This window comes from Protopterus annectens, chromosome 3.part1, assembly GCF_019279795.1.
Source record: "Protopterus annectens isolate FY-2018-M chromosome 3.part1, PAN1.0, whole genome shotgun sequence".
NCBI lineage: Eukaryota > Metazoa > Chordata > Ceratodontiformes > Protopteridae > Protopterus > Protopterus annectens.
Genome location: NC_056732.1, coordinates 1,614,941,420 through 1,614,960,546, shown reverse-complemented (window position 1 = coordinate 1,614,960,546; position 19,127 = coordinate 1,614,941,420). Strand labels below are relative to the sequence as shown.

The following is a 19,127-nucleotide window of genomic DNA, read 5'->3' as shown; positions in this document are numbered from 1 at the left end:
TGTCCCATAGTGTGCATCCTACCACTAATCTCAGGCACTTCATTTCCATCAGCTCCAGCTTCCTTGGCTACTCTCCCTTTACTGCCCAGGTTACTGTACTACACAGTATTACTGGCTGTACTACTGCTTTGTACACCTTACTTTTCATCTTTTTTGGCATTCTTCTGTCATGTACTACACCTAGCACTCTGTTCTAGTTGGTGGCAGCCTCTGTGATCCTAGCTTTAACTTCCTCATTCAGACTTCTCTTCTCCTCAGCCATGCCACTCAGATACCCGATGCTGTGAACTTGTTCCACTCTCTTGCCTTCTATCTCAATTTTCAGCTTCTTCTGAACTCCACCATTTGTTGCTATTACAACTGTCTTACTTATACTCATTTAACATAGCGAAACAGTAAAAAAAGCAACGGAGATCTTGCTTTCTCCGTTGCTTTTTTTTTTAAAACCTGTCTCGCTATGTTAAATGGGTTTAGCATAGCGAGACAGCTTTAAAATAAGCAACGGAGATCTCCGTTGCTTATTTTAAAGCTGTCTCGCTATGTTAAACCCATTTAACATAGCAAGACAGTGTTTTAAAAGTAGAGTTATACTAATGGAAAAGTCCGGCAACCGGACCTTTTTCCATTAGTATAACTCGATTTACAATGTGCACGCTGGCCAATCAGAGTGCACGTTTTGGGGGGGGGTCATGGTATAATAGACAATAATCTAGTCTTTGACTATTACATGCCTGCAGTAGTAAGAAAGTCATTCTGTATTGTGCAACTTACAAACAAAGGTATGGCATCTACCTCCAAGGAGGTCATTGTTCCACTGTATACAGCATTATTCAGACCTAACATTGAGTACAATGCCCCCTTTGGTATGTATCTAACCAGGCACATCCAGCAATTGGAACATCCATGGAGGCTCCTCATTAAAAGAATACAGGGCATATGTAACATGTCCTCTGCAGACTGCCTAAAAGCCCTAAACCTGTATTCTGTCTTCTAAAGGCTGTTGTGGGAGATCTATGCCTGGCTTACGAGGCAATGTCAGACCCCAACATGATGGACCCCATGCATATCTGCAAAACAAACAGCACCAGAATTACACATTCTAAAGACATAAACCTTGCCTGTGTTATAAATAGGATATGCTAGAGAGACAGGTATATATTCCAGGGACTACCCTTTCTCCGGAACATGCTGCACATCCGTGTGAAGCAGAGTTCCTCCCAAACTAAGCTCAAGTGTAACTTGAACAATTGGATGGAGAACAGGAAGTCCATCTCTGGTTTGGCAGCTATGTCTCTAATGGACACAGGCAACCTGTAAATAGTTCCTCTCCCAGGCCCCTGCTTATAAATGTTTCATCTCTAAAGCCTCTGCTTACACTTATCAAGGGTATCAGAATTTGTCAGAGATTTGGGATGCTGGCTAGGCTTAAAAAGGCCCTTGTGGTCATTAGCAAAGTACACACCTGTGAACCTATGAACACAAGTGGCTTTGCAGGGGGAAAGCCCCGATACACTCACTACAAGAGGACTGAAACACCAATATCTCCATAGCTTTCTTAATCCCTTTTTTTACTGTTCACACAAAAACACATCTGTTATCTTGCCACAGTGATTGACTAAATTGAAGTTTGTCACTAGAGTTAAAAACTCACAATTCAACATTTCAGACTGATTGAAGGGATGTCATTTTTTAAAATATTTTCAGGTTTTCTTGCTGATTTCTATTGTTATATATTGCATTTTCTTCAACTTGCTTATGTTATTTTGCTTCATGTAAATCACATTAAAACAGGAGAATAATACTTTTTCTGCTGGACTTTAACATTGTTTCTTCCTACATCCAACTGTTTCTCCTGCCATGCTTCATCGAGAAATAATGTCTTCATTCCTTTATGGCTTTCCTGTATCCCAGATATATTACTTAATCCACATTCTTTTTTCTCTTGCTTTTTCTAAATATTGTCTTATTGTTTATACACATTCCCCAATTAAGTGATACAGACAAACATGACATTCCATTCTCCAAAGCTTGTGCACTCGATGAATTCTTACTGCCTATCCCCTCCCCCAGTATTGATGGATCTGTACATTATCTTCTACAACTGCTTTATCTAATATAGCATCCTCATTTATTATTTAACATTTGTTAACCAGGTAAGTGTACTGGTCCGAAATTTTTTTCAGACACAACTCAGGACAAGGTGGCCAAAACTAGATGTATACATAAATATTATAATCGATTATCGGATACATTGAGGTACCAGGTGTAATACAAATATATATATTTAAAAATGCATTCAGTGTATAAGAAAAGTTTAAGTATAAAACTTTACTTAAGGCTCGGCATAATAGTTAAGGTGTGAACCTCACAAGTACATGGTACAGGGTTTGATTCTGCCTTCTAGTTATTAGCAAGGTTTGTAATAGTCTGTAGACTCGTAGCCTAGTACTTACCTATGATCAAGAGAGTTTGTTTTACCCATGCATTTTCATGCTGTAAGCAAACAAGAAGCATGGAAAATAATAAAATATATTTTAACACAGCCATATGCATAGTCAAGAACTTTCTTTTTCTCCAGGAGCTGCTCCTCAACCCTCAAGTAGTTAAAATAGAAAGTATGGGGAAAATGGAAGGGAAAAGTTTTCAAGCTTTGCAGATAAGGATGAGGGATCATCAATGGTAATGCTGAAAGAGAAATATAAATATGTAGAGCAGGTGAGAGGTTAGCTGTTGTGACACTTGCAATGCTTCTTTCTTTCTCACAGTCTAGAAGTACCATTAAGTGAAGCCTCATTTTCTCAAGCACAAGACTATCTTTTCCTAACACTGAAATATATATTTCTAACATCCTGTGCATCTCCATTACTTACTCAGCATCCAAATCGTTAAAACGTCTGAGGTCCTGTCCTAGAATAATTAAATTCCTTATTGTTATCCTTAGCTTAAAAAAAAAAAAAGTATCCCTTTACAAACTTTTCCTTCTGATGGGAAGGGTTGTGCAACAAGTCTGTGAGCTAGTCAAGAACTTCAAATTAATGAGGTATGATACAAGATCGATGATGGCACATCAAGAACGTCACTGTATCACTCAAGTTGCGACCCATGACCCATCATGCATCCCACTAAGGAAGCACATCTTTCTAACATTACAGTCATGACCCACCTTTTTTACCACCTAACTATAGGTTATACTCATACAGATGTCACAAGGTAGCATTACTATGTGGAGTGTTCGTAAAGGGATTGTGAGCCAATAACTGGGGGCAAGAAAGTATCTCCTCTCCCCCGAAAATTTTATGATTTCAGAGTTAGCATATTTTGAGATGCAGGGGTGTGTGAGGTGCAAGGCAGAAATCAATTTTATTTAAGTTTACTTCAGTCAGTAATGTGGGAATTTAAAGATTTTTTTTCAATGACTATTGTTCACTGAATTTCTCTTCACAATGACTGAATATGGACCCCTTATAGATGTAACTTTTAACAACACCTGAATAGGGTATTACAGTCAGTCATTCAATATTTACAAACATTACCAGCTATGCTGTTCAGTCCTTTTTCTGTTTGTACTATAATATTTATCTTTATAAATTATTTACAGTCACTGCATAGTTGCTTTTTAAAAATTATTCTTTTAAACCTGGAAACATGCAAAGGTGCTTTCTGCATATCAGTCCCATTTGCATTTGAGTTAAATAATACATTAGAAATTTCATAGTAAAAGACTATTAAATGTCTTCAGGGATACTCTGTGAAAGCATTCAAAGTCTCAAGAAAGAAAAGGCAAGACCTCTGTCAAAAAGTGGTAAAAGCAATGGGAGTGCAGTACCAGCCACAGTTGGGTAGATTTCTTGGAGGAAAAACAAACATTCTCAGAAAGTGCTTAAGCTATGCAGCATGCCCACTTATCATAAGGTGGTATGTAAACTTCCATGAGGTGGAGTCCATCACTGTAATGGATGTCAACATGGTGATCAATTTTCTCCACAGTAGTATGTCAGCTGGTGTGGATGAGATCTGGCTGGAGATGCTGAAGGTGCTGGATGGGGCTGGAGTTGCACTGCTTACAGTTAATTAGTGGAGTATAGGTAACAGATGACATACTTTCCAGAATTTCTGCTTATTTCAACTGCACATACACACGATTTCAACACGCCAATATATTTGTTTATCTTAGAATAATAGATCTGCTACACAAGAGTTCAATAGCATATTTCAAACTGAAGTTATACAAGAGACAGATATAGGAATTATAGATGCGATTTTTGCCTACAACTAGGAAATCAGGCATGTATATATTGTAAACAAATAGTTGCATACTGACTTCAGACATAAAAAAGGAGTATAGAAATAAGATTTTTCTGTCATTTTTCATTTGAATGCAGAAAAAAATCACTTGGAAATGTAGTGTGGTACAAGAGGAGAATTTAATACTTTTATTGAATTTGTAAATTGTCATTTGGATACATGTTTTCTATTATTTGTTGGGTTTAGGTTCAATAGTTTAGAAATATATACAATGTATAAACAGCCCCTGTTTTGATTTTTAGATTTTTAATGAGAATTTCTAATAGTTTACAGAACATAATTCAATATCTGGTACATGCCAGTTTAATAAATGACTGCTGGCAAGGCATTTTCCTGGGTTGTAGAGAATTTTGTTGGTCGTTATAAGGTGAAGGTAATTTTAGATTTGTTTCATATTTATCTGCATATATGACAGTGTAGAAAATAATATACCCAATGATATTGCAGTTTAATAAAGTCAGCTATGGAATACATCACAGTCAATGATTATTGATTACATTAACAAAAGAAGAAAATGAAACAGAACGTCCTACAGCATTGTGAATCCTACAATACATAAAGACTAATAATTAAGTAAAAAAAGGAAATGTTAAACATAAAAAAACTTGAAATTGACAACTACGCACTTGTATTTAGATTATCATATTTAATGAATTCTAATAGTGAGATGTTGTCTTGGGTCTATTAGTTTGCTGAAAACACTTTCCAGTGAACATGCATTCACTGACCCTCATTCAGCGAAAATCACTTCAGCAATTCACCGAATACTCCCAGGGCAAAGAAATACTTGTCTCACAGCACAACTGACCCACATGTAGCTAAATCTAACCCACCCAAGTGGGAGGGGGCTCCCCCCACATCCCCAGATGTGAGGGACTGCACTCCACCCACAACTATATATATATATATATACGAACGCCGAGATCACACTACAGTGGAGAAAAGAGCAAAGTTGTGCTGTGGGACAAGCGTTTCTTTGCCCTGGGATTATTCAGCAAATTGCTGAAGCAATTTTCATTGAATTAGGTTCGATGAATGTATGTTTGCTGGAAAGTGTTTTCAGTGAACTGATATAGATTTGTTGTCTTAACAAGCCAAAGGCAAAGGAAACAAGAGTAAAGTGTTACATTGTAAATGGCATTCATTTTTGTCCTTTGTATTACTTTTATCTGTGTAATATTTCTATAATAATATTTGTTTTTGCTATTATTGTGTTTTTTTTTCAGATGACCCTTATAATGTTCTATTTGACAATTGTTGGCCATGCTCTGTCTATGGCATCTCTGTCGATTTCTCTAGGAATATTTTTCTACTTCAAGTAAGTTCTGTTGTTTATAGAAGAACATAATATAAACAGTGCAGTTTTATGAAATTTGGTAATTAAGAAAATATAAGAAATGCAGTACATACTCTTTGTTTCAGGCAACCAATGTATTTAATATTCATAATTTATATCTCTTAAAAAGGGGACCACAACAGATGACTCTGACTGACTGCCGACCAGCCACGTAACCATACTTCCCCACCCTACTAGCTGTTAGCCAGTCTAACTGTTGTTCATATTTCCTTCACAGAGCACACATTACATAGCCATTCAGATCATGTATGTGCTAAGAAGGAAGGAGCAAAGTTAATAAGACTTCAGCCAGTTGTAAGTTGGAATACCTCTTGAGTAACAGGTATGTGAAAGAAAATACAGAAAAAAACAGAAATAAATACTGCTAGTGAAAAATCCAACAGTACCATTTTCTGGTGGATACTTGTAAAATTTGCATTGGAGTGGCATAATATACCAAACGTTGAGCCTTCTTAGAATAGTCATGACTGTTCCAAGATGGCATTCTCTGCTTAATATTCTGTCATCAAACAAGACTGCCTAGTCATGTCTTGTTCCTGTGACTGGATCTAACAAGAGTACTGATTGAACCTTTGGTCTGTGAAGCCTGGACATCCAGCATTCCTTGATGTCCTCTTCCTGCTTCTGAGTGTTTCCTCAGGAGTCTCAGCTCAGAATATTTTCTCACCTTACCAACATGGATGCTGTGGGTTCTGGGGTGGGAGGACTGCGAGGGGCTACAGTTCAGACTCAGATGATTCATCACTTCCATGCTGTTTTTACATACAAACCTTTAAGATTTGACATGGCCCATCATGTAAATGACTCATATGGTTTAGTAGAGACTTTCATGTCTACTGCGGCACTTTAATGTCCATAAGCATTACCCTCTGCCCAAACCACTCATTCCATTATTTTTCCAAGCATAGATTTCTTACAACTTTTATCATAAAGTCTGACATGCATTAAAAGAAGGCATGTCACACTACCCTGTGGTGCTCACTTACTGGCATGCCCTCACCAGAAGCTACATGGTTTGATTAAAAGTTGGAAATGTTGTACACACAAAGTAGGCAAGAAGAAAATATGTTTTTTTTTGCCTTTCATCTTCTTGTAAAAGAACATTGTGTTGATTAATCTCATTGTTGGTGCACATACATACTTCTAACACACCTTCAATTTAAAAATACTTTCCTAAATTATTTTTTACTCAGTTGAATTTTTGTAAAACCATTTAATTGCACATAACTGAAGCCCTGTAACACAGTATACTCCTATAAAATAGATATTTGCCCTTTTTTCCATGCTAATAACTTTTAGCTATATTAAGAATAAGACAACAAGCCCAGATGGGTAAGTTTGAATGAACATTTTATTTTTCCTGGAGAAGTTTCCATCTTTTGATCTGAAAGCTCAAAGTATGCTAGCTGTACTGACAAATAGTGTGTGCAACAGATGTTCACAAGAACTAATAGCAGTTGTTCTCTCTTTTTTTCTGAAATTTATGTCTTTATACTATTATTTCTTTATTTCTTTAGTTAGTTATTTATTTGGTCACACTTAAGGGTTCAGATGAATTTTATTAACATTTGTTTGCTTATATGACACAGATGAAACAGTTGTTTTATTCTTTCTAATTGTCTGAAATATAAAACGCTATGTGAAACATATTAAAAAGGTTTAACAAAAGAAAGGACTGCATTAAATTAAATTTGACTATTGGACAGCATTGTTTATGATGAAATGGATTGCTGCAGACCTAAACTATTACACAAGTAGAAAAGTTGAGAACTTTTTTAAATACAAAGGACTGGACACTCTTTTAAGTATTGTGACATTATTGATGACATACATAAACATTTTGTCATATTTCTATGCTCTTCCTTGATTCTAGGCCTGTAGGAGCAAAAATTGTAAACTAAATGCTGCATGTGTTCTGCACTGTATTTCATTTGCATGTCTACACTTGCAGGTATCCTATGGCTTACTAAGCTATATCTCAGGAAAAAGTCAGTAGTGTTTCCTGTTGTATGTGAAAGTCAGAGGGAAGGAAAAAGGAATGATGCAGCATGAATGCCTCTCCCACCAAAATAAATAAATACATATCTATCAGTCTATACATACACACATACATTAATATAAAACGTAAATAAATGGAAACAGTACTAATTCCTGCTTTCATTTTTTTTTTTTGGGGTGGGTACTAGGAAAAAGGGAAAGTGAGAAAGCAATTTTTAAATATTAAAAGTGTAGACAAAACAATGCAGAGTTATGAATTTACTTATCAATTATAATTGAATTCATGAACCATAGTAACACAACCCACTTAAAACTGATATTGTTACTCTGTTTTTTTATTTCAAATCTCTATTGTTTTGCTAGAGATTTGGATCAATTTTAAAATGATGCTTCCATTTCAGTTCATATAAAAATATTCCATCTGTAAACATAAATAAGGGTCATCTGTTGGGATTGTGCAGTAAATGGACCATGCTGACAGAACTCTGAAATCAAGAAGAAAAAAGTAACCTTATTCTAACATTGTTCATATCTAAAATGTAGTTATAACAAGTGTATTACAGAAGAGTTCTTATAAATGACTGTCATTGTTAAAGCTATATATTGTAGTCGTCATGGAACTACATGAAAAGTGATCTAGCAGGTCTATCTCGCATCATGTAGCAGCAAAGCGCACCTTAGGACAATGCATCTCTGCTGTCCCTAACTCTGAGAGTCATCATTGATTTTCTCTCAGATTTTTCTCTATCCTTCATAAAAGCTAAGAAATTGTGACATAGCAGTGAGTTTATGTAGCCAGCCTGCACTGGTTAATATGTTTAAAGATGTCTTAACTCTTTAGAACATGAATGTTAAGGTAGACCTGCTATCCTGTCAGTGTTCTAATTGAATAGGGCCAGACATGTCTTTCTTTTGTTACCTTTGTCTGTAATTATTTTGAAGTAACAGATTCAGAGTCTTAGACAATAAACATCCAGTATCTTTTAAATTTGTTAGACACTTCTGACTGCCACAGTTTTTTTTAATACTTGTAATATCAGGGACCTAAAATTCCTCATATATTGCAGACTTGGGTTTCTGATCATAAACCTTTGTTAGGATTTCTTGAAATAGTGTCAAGAAATTCATTTCTTGACTCTTGCTCTAAAAGTGAACTTTCACAAACACATCACAGCATGGTTATAACTGCTGATCCACTCAAAATTGTCTGTGCTATTTATGTGTACAGAGTCATTACCAATGACACTATACTCTCCCTGGCAAACAGTTATACTTCCTCTATGGTTATAGCAGATGATTCATTTTTGGCACTCTTTGACCTAAGTCTGATTTTGTTCCGATATTACAGAAACAGTGAGGAATATGCAGGCAAAAGGATATGTCAAATGATTGGTATTTCTTACATATTATTTTACTCACCATCTTATTCTGCTAGGTATTTCCTTTTAACAGGTTAGAGAGGTTGTGATTGAAGGCAGTTTGTTTGACGAGAATTGCAAATATGAATAAAGCTGCAGTGCATAATTCCAAAACTGTCATATGTTTTTCTGTTATTTTAACAACAGTGATGCCGGAGGGGGGGGGGGGGGGGTAGTATCATAATGGCTTCATGTACAGAGTAGCACATTTATAGAATTGTTAAAATTCATGTACTGCAACATGACAGCATTCATAGTGAAGTGTAACCCTTTGTCCAGAATAGTTAGGAAAACAGCAGTAAACACACTGAATATATGACTGTTAAATGCAATGACCACAGCATACAAAGAAAAAAAAAAAAAAGTATGGCACAGTATGGTACAAATGCATCCACAGAAGGAGAACACTGATAGTGTTTTACAAACACAACATAATACAAAAAATTAAGTCTAGCAAGCAGAATCAATCTTGTTCAGCTGTTAACATTTTATTTATTTATTTATTTATTGACATTTGCTAACCGGGTTTGTCCAAGTGGACTTGTAGCCCATTTTCAGTGGAGACCCGAGGAGAAAAGCTCCAGTAGTACAATTTAAACAAGTACAATTTTAAACAATATTGATATAATAGCAGTTATAGCAAAAAGATTCACGTATGCTGGCTTACATGCATAAAGTTAAAGTTGCATTAAAAAGAAGCTAAGTAACAATTTTACATTGATATAGTTCAATAGGTCAACAATAAAAAAATTTGTTTGTATAAAATTATGCAAATGCATAGCAGACACATTGGAGAGAGGTTTAATGAGGTACTAAGTATGGTCATTTTGAGGGTACATAAAGGGAAGGAAGACTAGGTAGGGTCATGTCAAGGCAATTTACACAAAATAATATTCAGTGATAACATTTGTAAAGTGTATAGAAATGAGATAACACAAATGAACATAAGTCAAACGAATTGACCAAGACCTACTGGCAATGACGCTGACCTTGGAGGAAAGCAGTGCAAAAGCATTACATGAGCCTGATGTGAGGCACAACAAACAGGTGGTATAGCAAATACAAAATACAAACACAATGCTATTCATCTCGCTAGGTAAAAGGGAAACCATGCAAAGCTTGACTCTGGAGACAGCTTCACAATGATTATGGTCAATTAAGTGGGTTAAGTGACACATCTGAGTCACTGCATTGACTCAAATGGCTGAAATTGTGAATGTTGTTTTAACCATTATGTTGAAAATGGTAAAAACATTGTTTGACATTTGAACCAGTTTGAATGTTGCCTTAAAATCAAGTCAACAGTGATTTTGCAAGAACCAATCACTTCCTTGTTTTCTGTTTTACCAATTCAAAAGGATGTGGTTCACTGTTTTTCCCAGTCGCCCATGTGATTATGCGATTTTGGAATCCACATAAGTGGCCTTCAACAAAATGATACTAAACCTGCTAGCCAAGGTACATGAGTATCTGTTGTCATAATGAACAAAAAGTGTTAAAGCAAGGCAGGTGGTTGGAGGAGTGAGTTCTAAAGTCAGGTCAGACAGAGCTCCAGTAGGAATTGTGTCAGCAGACAGAAATGGGTTAGGTATAGGAAATAATCGGCCCTTCCTATGACTCATATGTGGCCAAGGAGTTTTCATTCTTTACCATACAAACAAAAGGATGACAGCATGACTGAAGGCATTACAGATATCTGTCAGTGTTTTTTACCAAGACAGGTAATACTTTACATTGTGGTGTTTAATAGAGTAGGACGTGGTTTGCCATATTTGTTGGAAAGGGCAGAAAAAGCAGGCTGCAGATGATACATATGTGACATATTGCACACACTTGTAAACCTGATACAGCAAGAGCATAACTGATATACACATTGTCTCAGAACTAAAACTAACTCATCTGGCTCCAGTGTAGATACCCAAACTTTTACCCCTAAATCAAATTTGATAGTAGAGAAAGAAAAATAGGTCTTTTCTGAAAGCTGAAGAGTCAAGAAATAAAAAGTTCATCTCCTGTCTTGCAGACATTGCTACCATTTTGCTACCATATGATACACTTCAGACTGTGTTCCACTCTTTCTGTATCAGCATTCCTTTATGCAATGCCAGTACTCTGCTCTCTCACCATTGACACCTACTGGCTGTGCCACCTGCATACCTATCAACCTCTTAGAGCAAGAAATCTGAACAAAGCCATAAATAAAAGTGGACAAAGTCCCCAGAATAGGGACAATTTTTAAATATTGCTCATACAAACTTAGAAAGTTGATAGAATAACAGGTTTTCCATTCACATGAATTTTTGGAAGGGAGTGAAGCCTGTAGCTCAAATGTCTGTCATTATTTTCTAATTTCGGTCCTTAATGATTTTCCGCTAATCTGCCAGAAAGCCACAGTTTTATGAAAAATGGACCAAAAATATGAGGCAAAAATCTGTACATTCTGTGAAAATCTGTACAGTTGAGAGGTATGCCTGACAGTTTGAACCCTTCACCCTACTGCCACCTGACAGTTTGCACCCTTCATCCTACTCCTTCATTACTGACACCAACTGGCAGTGCCTCCTGACAGTTTGCACCCTTCACCCTAATTTTACCCAACAGTTTGCACCCTTCAGCCTACTGCCACCTGACAGTTTGCACCCTTCACCCTAATACCACTTGACAGTTTGCATCCTTCACCCTACTACCACTTGACTGTTTGAACCCTTCACCCTACTCCATCACAACTGTTGCCTACTGGCCATGCCACATGACAGCTTGTATCCTTCACCCTACTGCCACCTGACAGTTTGCACCCTTCACCCTAATGCCACTTGACAGTTTGCATCCTTCACCCTACTGCCACTTGACTGTTTGAACCCTTCACCCTACTCCATCACTACTGTTGCCTACTGGCCATGCCACATGACAGTTTGTATCCTTCACCCTACTGCCACCTGACAGTTTGCACCCTTCACTCTGCTGTCACCTGACAGTTTGCACCCTTCACCCTACTCCTTCATTATTGACACCAACTGCCACCTGACAGTTTGCATCCTTCACCCTACCACCACCTGAAAGTTTGCACCCTTCACCCTACTGCCACCTGACAGTTTGCACCCTTCACCCTACTCCTTCATTATTGACAACAACTGGCCATGCCACCTGACAGTTTGCACCCTTCACCATACTCCATCATACCATACTCCATCATCACTGTAGCCTACTGGCCACACCACCTGACAGTTTGCACTGCTCACCCAGCCCTTGTTACAGCTTGGCAGTGGCTTACTGCACAGCCACTTTCACCTGGCCATCAGTAGGTACAAAATCTAGTTCAGGGCTTTGAGGAAGCAGTACAGGCCAAATGTCCTGACACACACAGTATCAGAGGAAGTTACAAAATATTGGGAAGAGAGATTGGATAAGCAATTCACAAGTAAACAATGAGAGGACATATGTATGGCTCCAAAGTATCCAACAAAGTCTAGAGGATTTAGAATTTGTGCATGGAAGTGTTTGCATAGGTACTTTTATACCCCAAACAGACTCCAAATAATTTTTCCTCAGGTGGATGTCAAATATTGGAGGTGTGATGGGGAAGTTAAAGGCAACTAGGAAAATATGTTTTGGGAGTGTAATGAGTTGGAAGACTTTAAAAATTCTGTCCACAGTACTCTGTCAAAAATACTGGCCAAGCAAATGGATGCAACAAAGGAAATTATTTTATTTTACCTGGGATACAGGAATTGAATTGTCTAGACATTATAAAGCCTAGTGGCTGCCAAAAAACATTAATTCATAGTTTCATAGGTAGGTACTAGGCTTTCAGCCCAAGGGCCTATACAAGCCCAGCCAAAAAGGTACCCTGGCTTTTGCAACCCAAGAAAATTATTTTCCTGTGCCACTGTCGAGCAGAGCCACAGAAGTGATCCCCGAGGTGAATTTTCTATTTCCCATCCAGTCATCAAGATTTTTCTTGAAGAGTGCTAATGAAGAGCTTTGTTTGATATAGATAGGCAGTTTATTTCAGAGTATGGGAAGTCTCTGGGACAGGAATCTATTCCTCCGGCATGTTCTGTTTATTGTGGTGACAAGGTTTAGGTCCCTAGAGTGTGTAGCTTGGATGGATTAGGAATTCTTTAAATGGAGCTTGTCCAACAGCTCCGGGTTTGACGTAGCTTTGTATGTCAGTCAGAGATCACCTCTGAGTAGCCAATATGCGATGGAGTAAAGCTGAAGTTTTTTTGAGATGGTCTGCGTAGGGCATCTGTTTGAGGCCGGTAATCCTCTTTGTGAGGTATTTCTGTGGCCTTTCCAGTTGTTTTAGATGTCTTGTGTGGTACATACTAAAAGAGGCATTGTACTCTATAATGGGTCTAATGAGTGATGAGTAGAGGGGAACAATGACCTCTTTTTTTCTAGATGAGAAACCTTTTGTGATGAGGTGTGTCACGTAGAAGGATTTCCTGACTACTGTGGCGATGTGATTATCAAAGGAGAGACGACTGTCCACCTGTGTCCCAAGGTCTCTTATCACACTTTCGGTGTTAAGTATACTACAGCCTATGTTATAGTTTATGGGTACAGAGTTTTTACCAAAGGGGATGACAATGCACTTTTTGGCATTGAGCTTGAGGCCATGGCTTTGGCACCAGGCATCTGTCTCAGTGAGGCCCTTTTGTAGGATGTCCACATCATTTAGAGTTTTAATTATGGCTCCTAGTTTGCAGTCATCTGCGAACTTCATTACCCAAAGACCTTCTGTGTTAGCCTGTACTTCAGAGAAGTAGATACCAAACAGGAGAGGACCTAGGAATGAACCCTGTGGTACTCCACTTGTCACTGGTCTGATGTCGGATTTGGAATCCGCTACTTTCACAGTGTGGGTTTTGTCCGTGAGCCAGTTGGCAACCCATCTTGTGACATAGGGATTTATACCTAGTTTAGTGAGTTTATCTATAATTCCAGAGTGGGGGATGGTGTAGAAAGCATTGGCAAGATCTAGATAAGCTGTGTGAACCACCTTACCCTCGTCTACAGCTTTGTTGACTGCTTCAGAGAAATCGGTCAGGTTTAGGAGACATGATTTTCCTTTTACAAACCCGAACTGGGTGGGGTTGAGAGCTTGGAGATTACCAATGTCTTTGTTTATAAGTTCCATGATGATAAGTTCCATGGCCTTGCAGACTAGACTCGTCAGGTAGCTCCTGGGGTCCGTGGTGGCTCCCCCCTTGTGGAGTGGGATAACCATTGCTGTGCACCATTCAGCGGGCACAAAGCCTGAGGTGAGGCTATAACTGAACATGGTACTTAGGTGGGGTGCCAGTTCATTCTGTAGTTCATGTAGAAAGCAGCCTGGGATGTTGTCTGGTCCCGTGGATGCTGTGTTCTTGGCTTTGGAGAGTGTGGTTTTTACCTGTGCAGCCGTGATTACAGGAACTTTGCATTCTTCCATTATAAAGATGGGCTCTTTAGGGGGTGAACAGGGGGTAAAGTTAGCACTGAACCTATCTGCCAGGATGTTGGCAATATCAGTTGGGTCTGTATATTTAGTGCCATTGTGCTGTAACTCAGAGCAGATCTGAATGTTGCCCTTGAGATTCTTGACATAGCTATAGAAAGCTTTGTGGTTGTCTTTAGAATCAGTGGCAATTTTTGTTTTCATAACTAGCTTTGGAGGATTTTATCAGGGATTGCAGCTTCTTACTGAGGCTCAACAGGGAGCTCCTCCACTCATGGGATTTTACTCTCTTTTGCAACAGTTTATTCTTTCTGTTGTACAGTTTGTTTTTGGCAGGGGACCACCAGATTGGCTTCCTTTTTTTGGAGGACAGCATCTTGGTTCTGTTTGGGATAGCATAATCCATGCACTCGTGTAAGTGCTTAGAAAGTGCAATTGTGTAGGATTCAGCAGTTGTAACTGTATTGTCTATCTGCATGGGTATCATGAAGTTCACCACTTCTGTCTTAAGAAGCATGAAGTTGGCTTTGGAGAAATTTTTTACCATGGTTTCCTTAATGAGGGGTATTTTTCCCTAGTAATAACTAATGGTTGTCAGAGGTGGACTGTAAATGTTTACAAATAATTTATCAGGTAGGTGATCTGCTCTGCTGACCCTTTCCAGTCATGACCTATGACCTGGGTAAAATAGTGCAACTGAAAGCAAGAAGAAGCACCTTTTGGACAAATTATATGCGAGGTGCAATTAGGAAACATATTTGTACAAATTTATGTTACAAAGCATGTCAAGTTATAACTCAAGCATACAAAAATGGAGCTGGTGAGGAATTAGTATAAGAAAACATATAAGGTACAGCAGCGGAATTACTGTACGGTCTGTGAGTACAAAAGAAGAATTGCTAATAACAGTACAATAGAGGTGTCTCTGTCCTGAACAGGCCTATGTAGTACATGTATGGAATAAGAGTCAAAATGAAGAAACAGTAGCTATGTAGGGCAGTATCACAGGTACAAATGCATTTAGACTCTTGAAAATATAAGAGATTTATAGTTTTCCAGAAAGATTCCAGAGTGGAGATTTTTCACACCTCAAGTCAGATGGTTCCAGTGGATGATTCTTTTTCCAGAGATTTTTTTTTCATCGATCGGCTGTTTAAATTTAAATCTTGATCTGGCTAAAAAAGAGTATCATCCTAACTGCTTCTGTGTGAGTAGACTTGTTCTATAAAAGGTAATTTTGGCTCTCTTCAAAAGGAACCTTGACGATTGGATGGGAGATAGGAAATTGACCCCGGGGATCATGTCAGTCACCCTGCTAGACAGGGGTCCAGGGAAGGAAATATTGTAGGAAGAAATAGCCAGGGAATTGTTATGGCTAGGCTTGTATATGCCCTAGGGCCGATAGCCTAGTACCAACCTATGAACCTATGAATTTGGTTTTGAGTGTGTGTGTGTGTGTGTGTGTGTGTGTGTGTGTGTGTGTGTGTGTGTGTGTGTGTGTGTGTGTGTGTGTGTGTTTGTGTGAGTGTGGGCATGTCTGTGTGTGCGTGTGTGTATGTGTGTGTGTGTGTGTGTGTGTGTGTGTGTGTGTGTGTGTGTGTGTATATGTATGTACATATATATATATATATATATATATATATATATATATATATATATATATATATATATACGGATCTACCTGACTACATTGACACTGCACAACACCGACAACAACTTCACCGACACCAAATAATCGACAGTTCACAAACACGACACCTCATACACTCGACACATCATAACAACAAACAAAACAAATCCCCTGTCCAAAACCCACACACACAACACAAGCACACCAAAATCCTTACAAACCAACACTAACCCTTACATACACAACTATCTACAACCCTAACCGAAACCCTAACCCTAAGGTCCGTCACTATCGCACACTCACCTAACCCGCCCTAACACTAACTCACTTAACCTGCCCCTAACCCAAAAATATCACTACTGCACCCTTACCTAACCCGCTACCTAACCCTAACTCACTTATCCCACCCCTATCCCTACAGACCGCCAACATCGCACACTTACCTCACTCGCACCCTTACCTAACCCGCGCCCTAACCCTAACTCACTTATCCCACCCCTATCCCTACAGACCGTCAACATCGCACACTTACCTTTTACGCACCCTAACGGCTGTCACTACCATACTTACACATCCTTTCCCCATCTCAGTGTTCTCAGCGTTGGTGTTTTCCTCCATCGGTCTTCTGACTTGTCGATCTTCTGACTCGTTGTCGCTGTTGTGAACTGTCGATGTAGTCAGGTAGATCCATAGATATATATATATATATATATATATATATATATATATATATATATATATATATATATATATATATATATATATATTTGGGCACCCAGGTTGATACCTTACTTTTGACCACCATGTTGCTTTCATTGTACGGAAAGCTTTCTACATGGCCCACCTCATAAATTAGGGAATCTCATACAGGGACAAGGAGGTCATAACATCCCTGTATTCTTCCATTATATCACCAGTTATTGAGTACAATGCCCCTTTGGCATATACCTTGCAAAGCGCACATAGCAGCTGGAGAGACCACAGAGGTTGGTCACCAGAAGAATCCAGGGCCTCAAACATCTAGCCTAAACAGATAGGCTAAAAGCCTTGTCCCTCTCTTCAGTTTCATATAGACTCCTCAGAGTTGACCTCTGTCTGACATATAAAACAATCTCAGATCCTGACTTGATGGGATTGCTGCATATCCGCAAGTCAAGCTCCACTCGACTAACCCACACGCGCGACCTCAACCTGGTCTGTGACATCAATAGGACTTGTTGTTGGGACAGATTTGTGTCCCAGAGACTCCTCTCTCTGTGGAATAGACTCCCTCTACATGTCAAGCAGAGTACCCCATATGACGGAAACCATAACAGAAGTCGGAATCATTGACCTTACCGTTATCCTTATATACATCCTGTCGCAATCATTTTTCAGGATAATTGAAACTGTAACAAAAAAAATACAACAAGAAACTGCCAAAGCAGAAAAGTTCATTAAAAAACACACACCAGAGCCTTGGTCCACACTATCCAAGCTTTTACTGATGCTTCCTAGTACCTCAGCTGTATTGCCTTAGGAAGCATCAGTAAAAGCTTGGATAGTGTGGACCGTGGCTTTGGTGTGTGTTTTTTTAATTGAAACTAAACCATTTCAAAAAGTCATTCCACCATTATAGCTGAGGATTGGAAGCTTAAGCTATTCTAGTTATGAAATTAGATTAAGTCCGATTGTACAAAATCAGTCTTATTTCATACAATGTCTTTTAGAATTTAAATTTCTTGACTTAAAGATTTTGTAGTTTATAAGTCAACCTCCTGAGCAGATGTTTTTCTGGATACTTAACCAACTAACCCCTGGAATCAAAATGATTAATACAGAAAGGAGTTTCTTTTAAGTTCACCCAGAAATGCACTTACATATCTGTTTGCAAAAGAGTAATATGTATATAAAGTAATGGAGGGTAAACGATAACCTGCTCAAATATAAAAGAATAAATAAAGTAACTATCCATAAAGTTTAAGAGTTTCATTTGTCACCTCAGGACCTGCTTATTTCCATTGCCTTATGTAAGTCAGAGTTTTAATACAGCAGTAACTGGAGACAAAATCAGTTTAATGATGCTCCTAGTTGAGAAAAATGAGAACAGAAAGGTAATCTGGAATATAAAATAAGAGAAATGGATAACAAGCCAAAACCTAAATGTGATAAAGACCAGTGGCAATTTATTTTATAGAGTACTTAGACAGAAAAACTAACGTGTGAAATAATCAGAATAGAGGTTATGTTCTATAGAGATTAAATAACACATTAAATATGTCAAAACCACAAGTTATCACTTCTAACAGTCTAGTTTAACTTCACAAATGTGTTTGATGCGATGCTTTTCTCTGAAATCACAGAAACCTTGTTCTTTTATAAACAAATATCAAATAATTTTTTGTACTGCATAGAGTGCCATGATTATAACATCCTAGTTCACTGTTACTTTAGCGTGAGGCACAACCTTAACAATGCTTAGAAAGGTGCTTAACAATTGTTATGCAGCCCCTAAGTGCTTTTAAGATTGCATCTGGAACAAAAAGCTTACAGTTCCAACCAGCAAACAGCAGAAGCAGAGCAAGAAATGGCTTTGCTTCAACTCCCATTTCTGCCTGCTGTGTCCTACATTGCAGGCGCTGATTCAAACTGCTTCCCTAAGATAGGGAATATGTAATGACGTCAAACACTTCCCCGCTGTTTACCAGCATACTACATCAATTTTTCTTTTCTTTTTTTCAAATTTCTTTTGTGCAACTAAAGAATTATGGTTGAATCTCCAATCATAATGCATTATTATATGTTCTCAAAATGGATGTCAGAATTCGACCCTCGAGCTTTCCTATCGAGATGTATTTCTTGTCATCCATGTCATGAATGCGTAATATATAAATTATGATCGGAAACCTGATTACAATCCTCTATGTAGGCTGCACGCCAGAAAACAATGTGTAAAACAAAGAAAGATTTAGGTATTAATATGCTAATGACAATGCA

The 19,127-nt window shown here is 38.2% G+C and overlaps 1 protein-coding gene across 3 annotated transcripts in view; it reads left to right on the top strand.

Annotated features, from left to right (window-relative positions):
* CALCR (calcitonin receptor) overlaps positions 1–19,127 on the top strand; it is a 2,888,559-nt gene that overhangs the window by 2,197,037 nt on the left and 672,395 nt on the right. For all 3 annotated transcript variants that reach the window (XM_044067646.1, XM_044067647.1, XM_044067645.1), the window contains one exon: positions 5,532–5,623. In XM_044067646.1, coding sequence (XP_043923581.1) covers positions 5,532–5,623 — 92 coding nt within the window. The remainder of the gene's footprint in view (positions 1–5,531; positions 5,624–19,127) is intronic.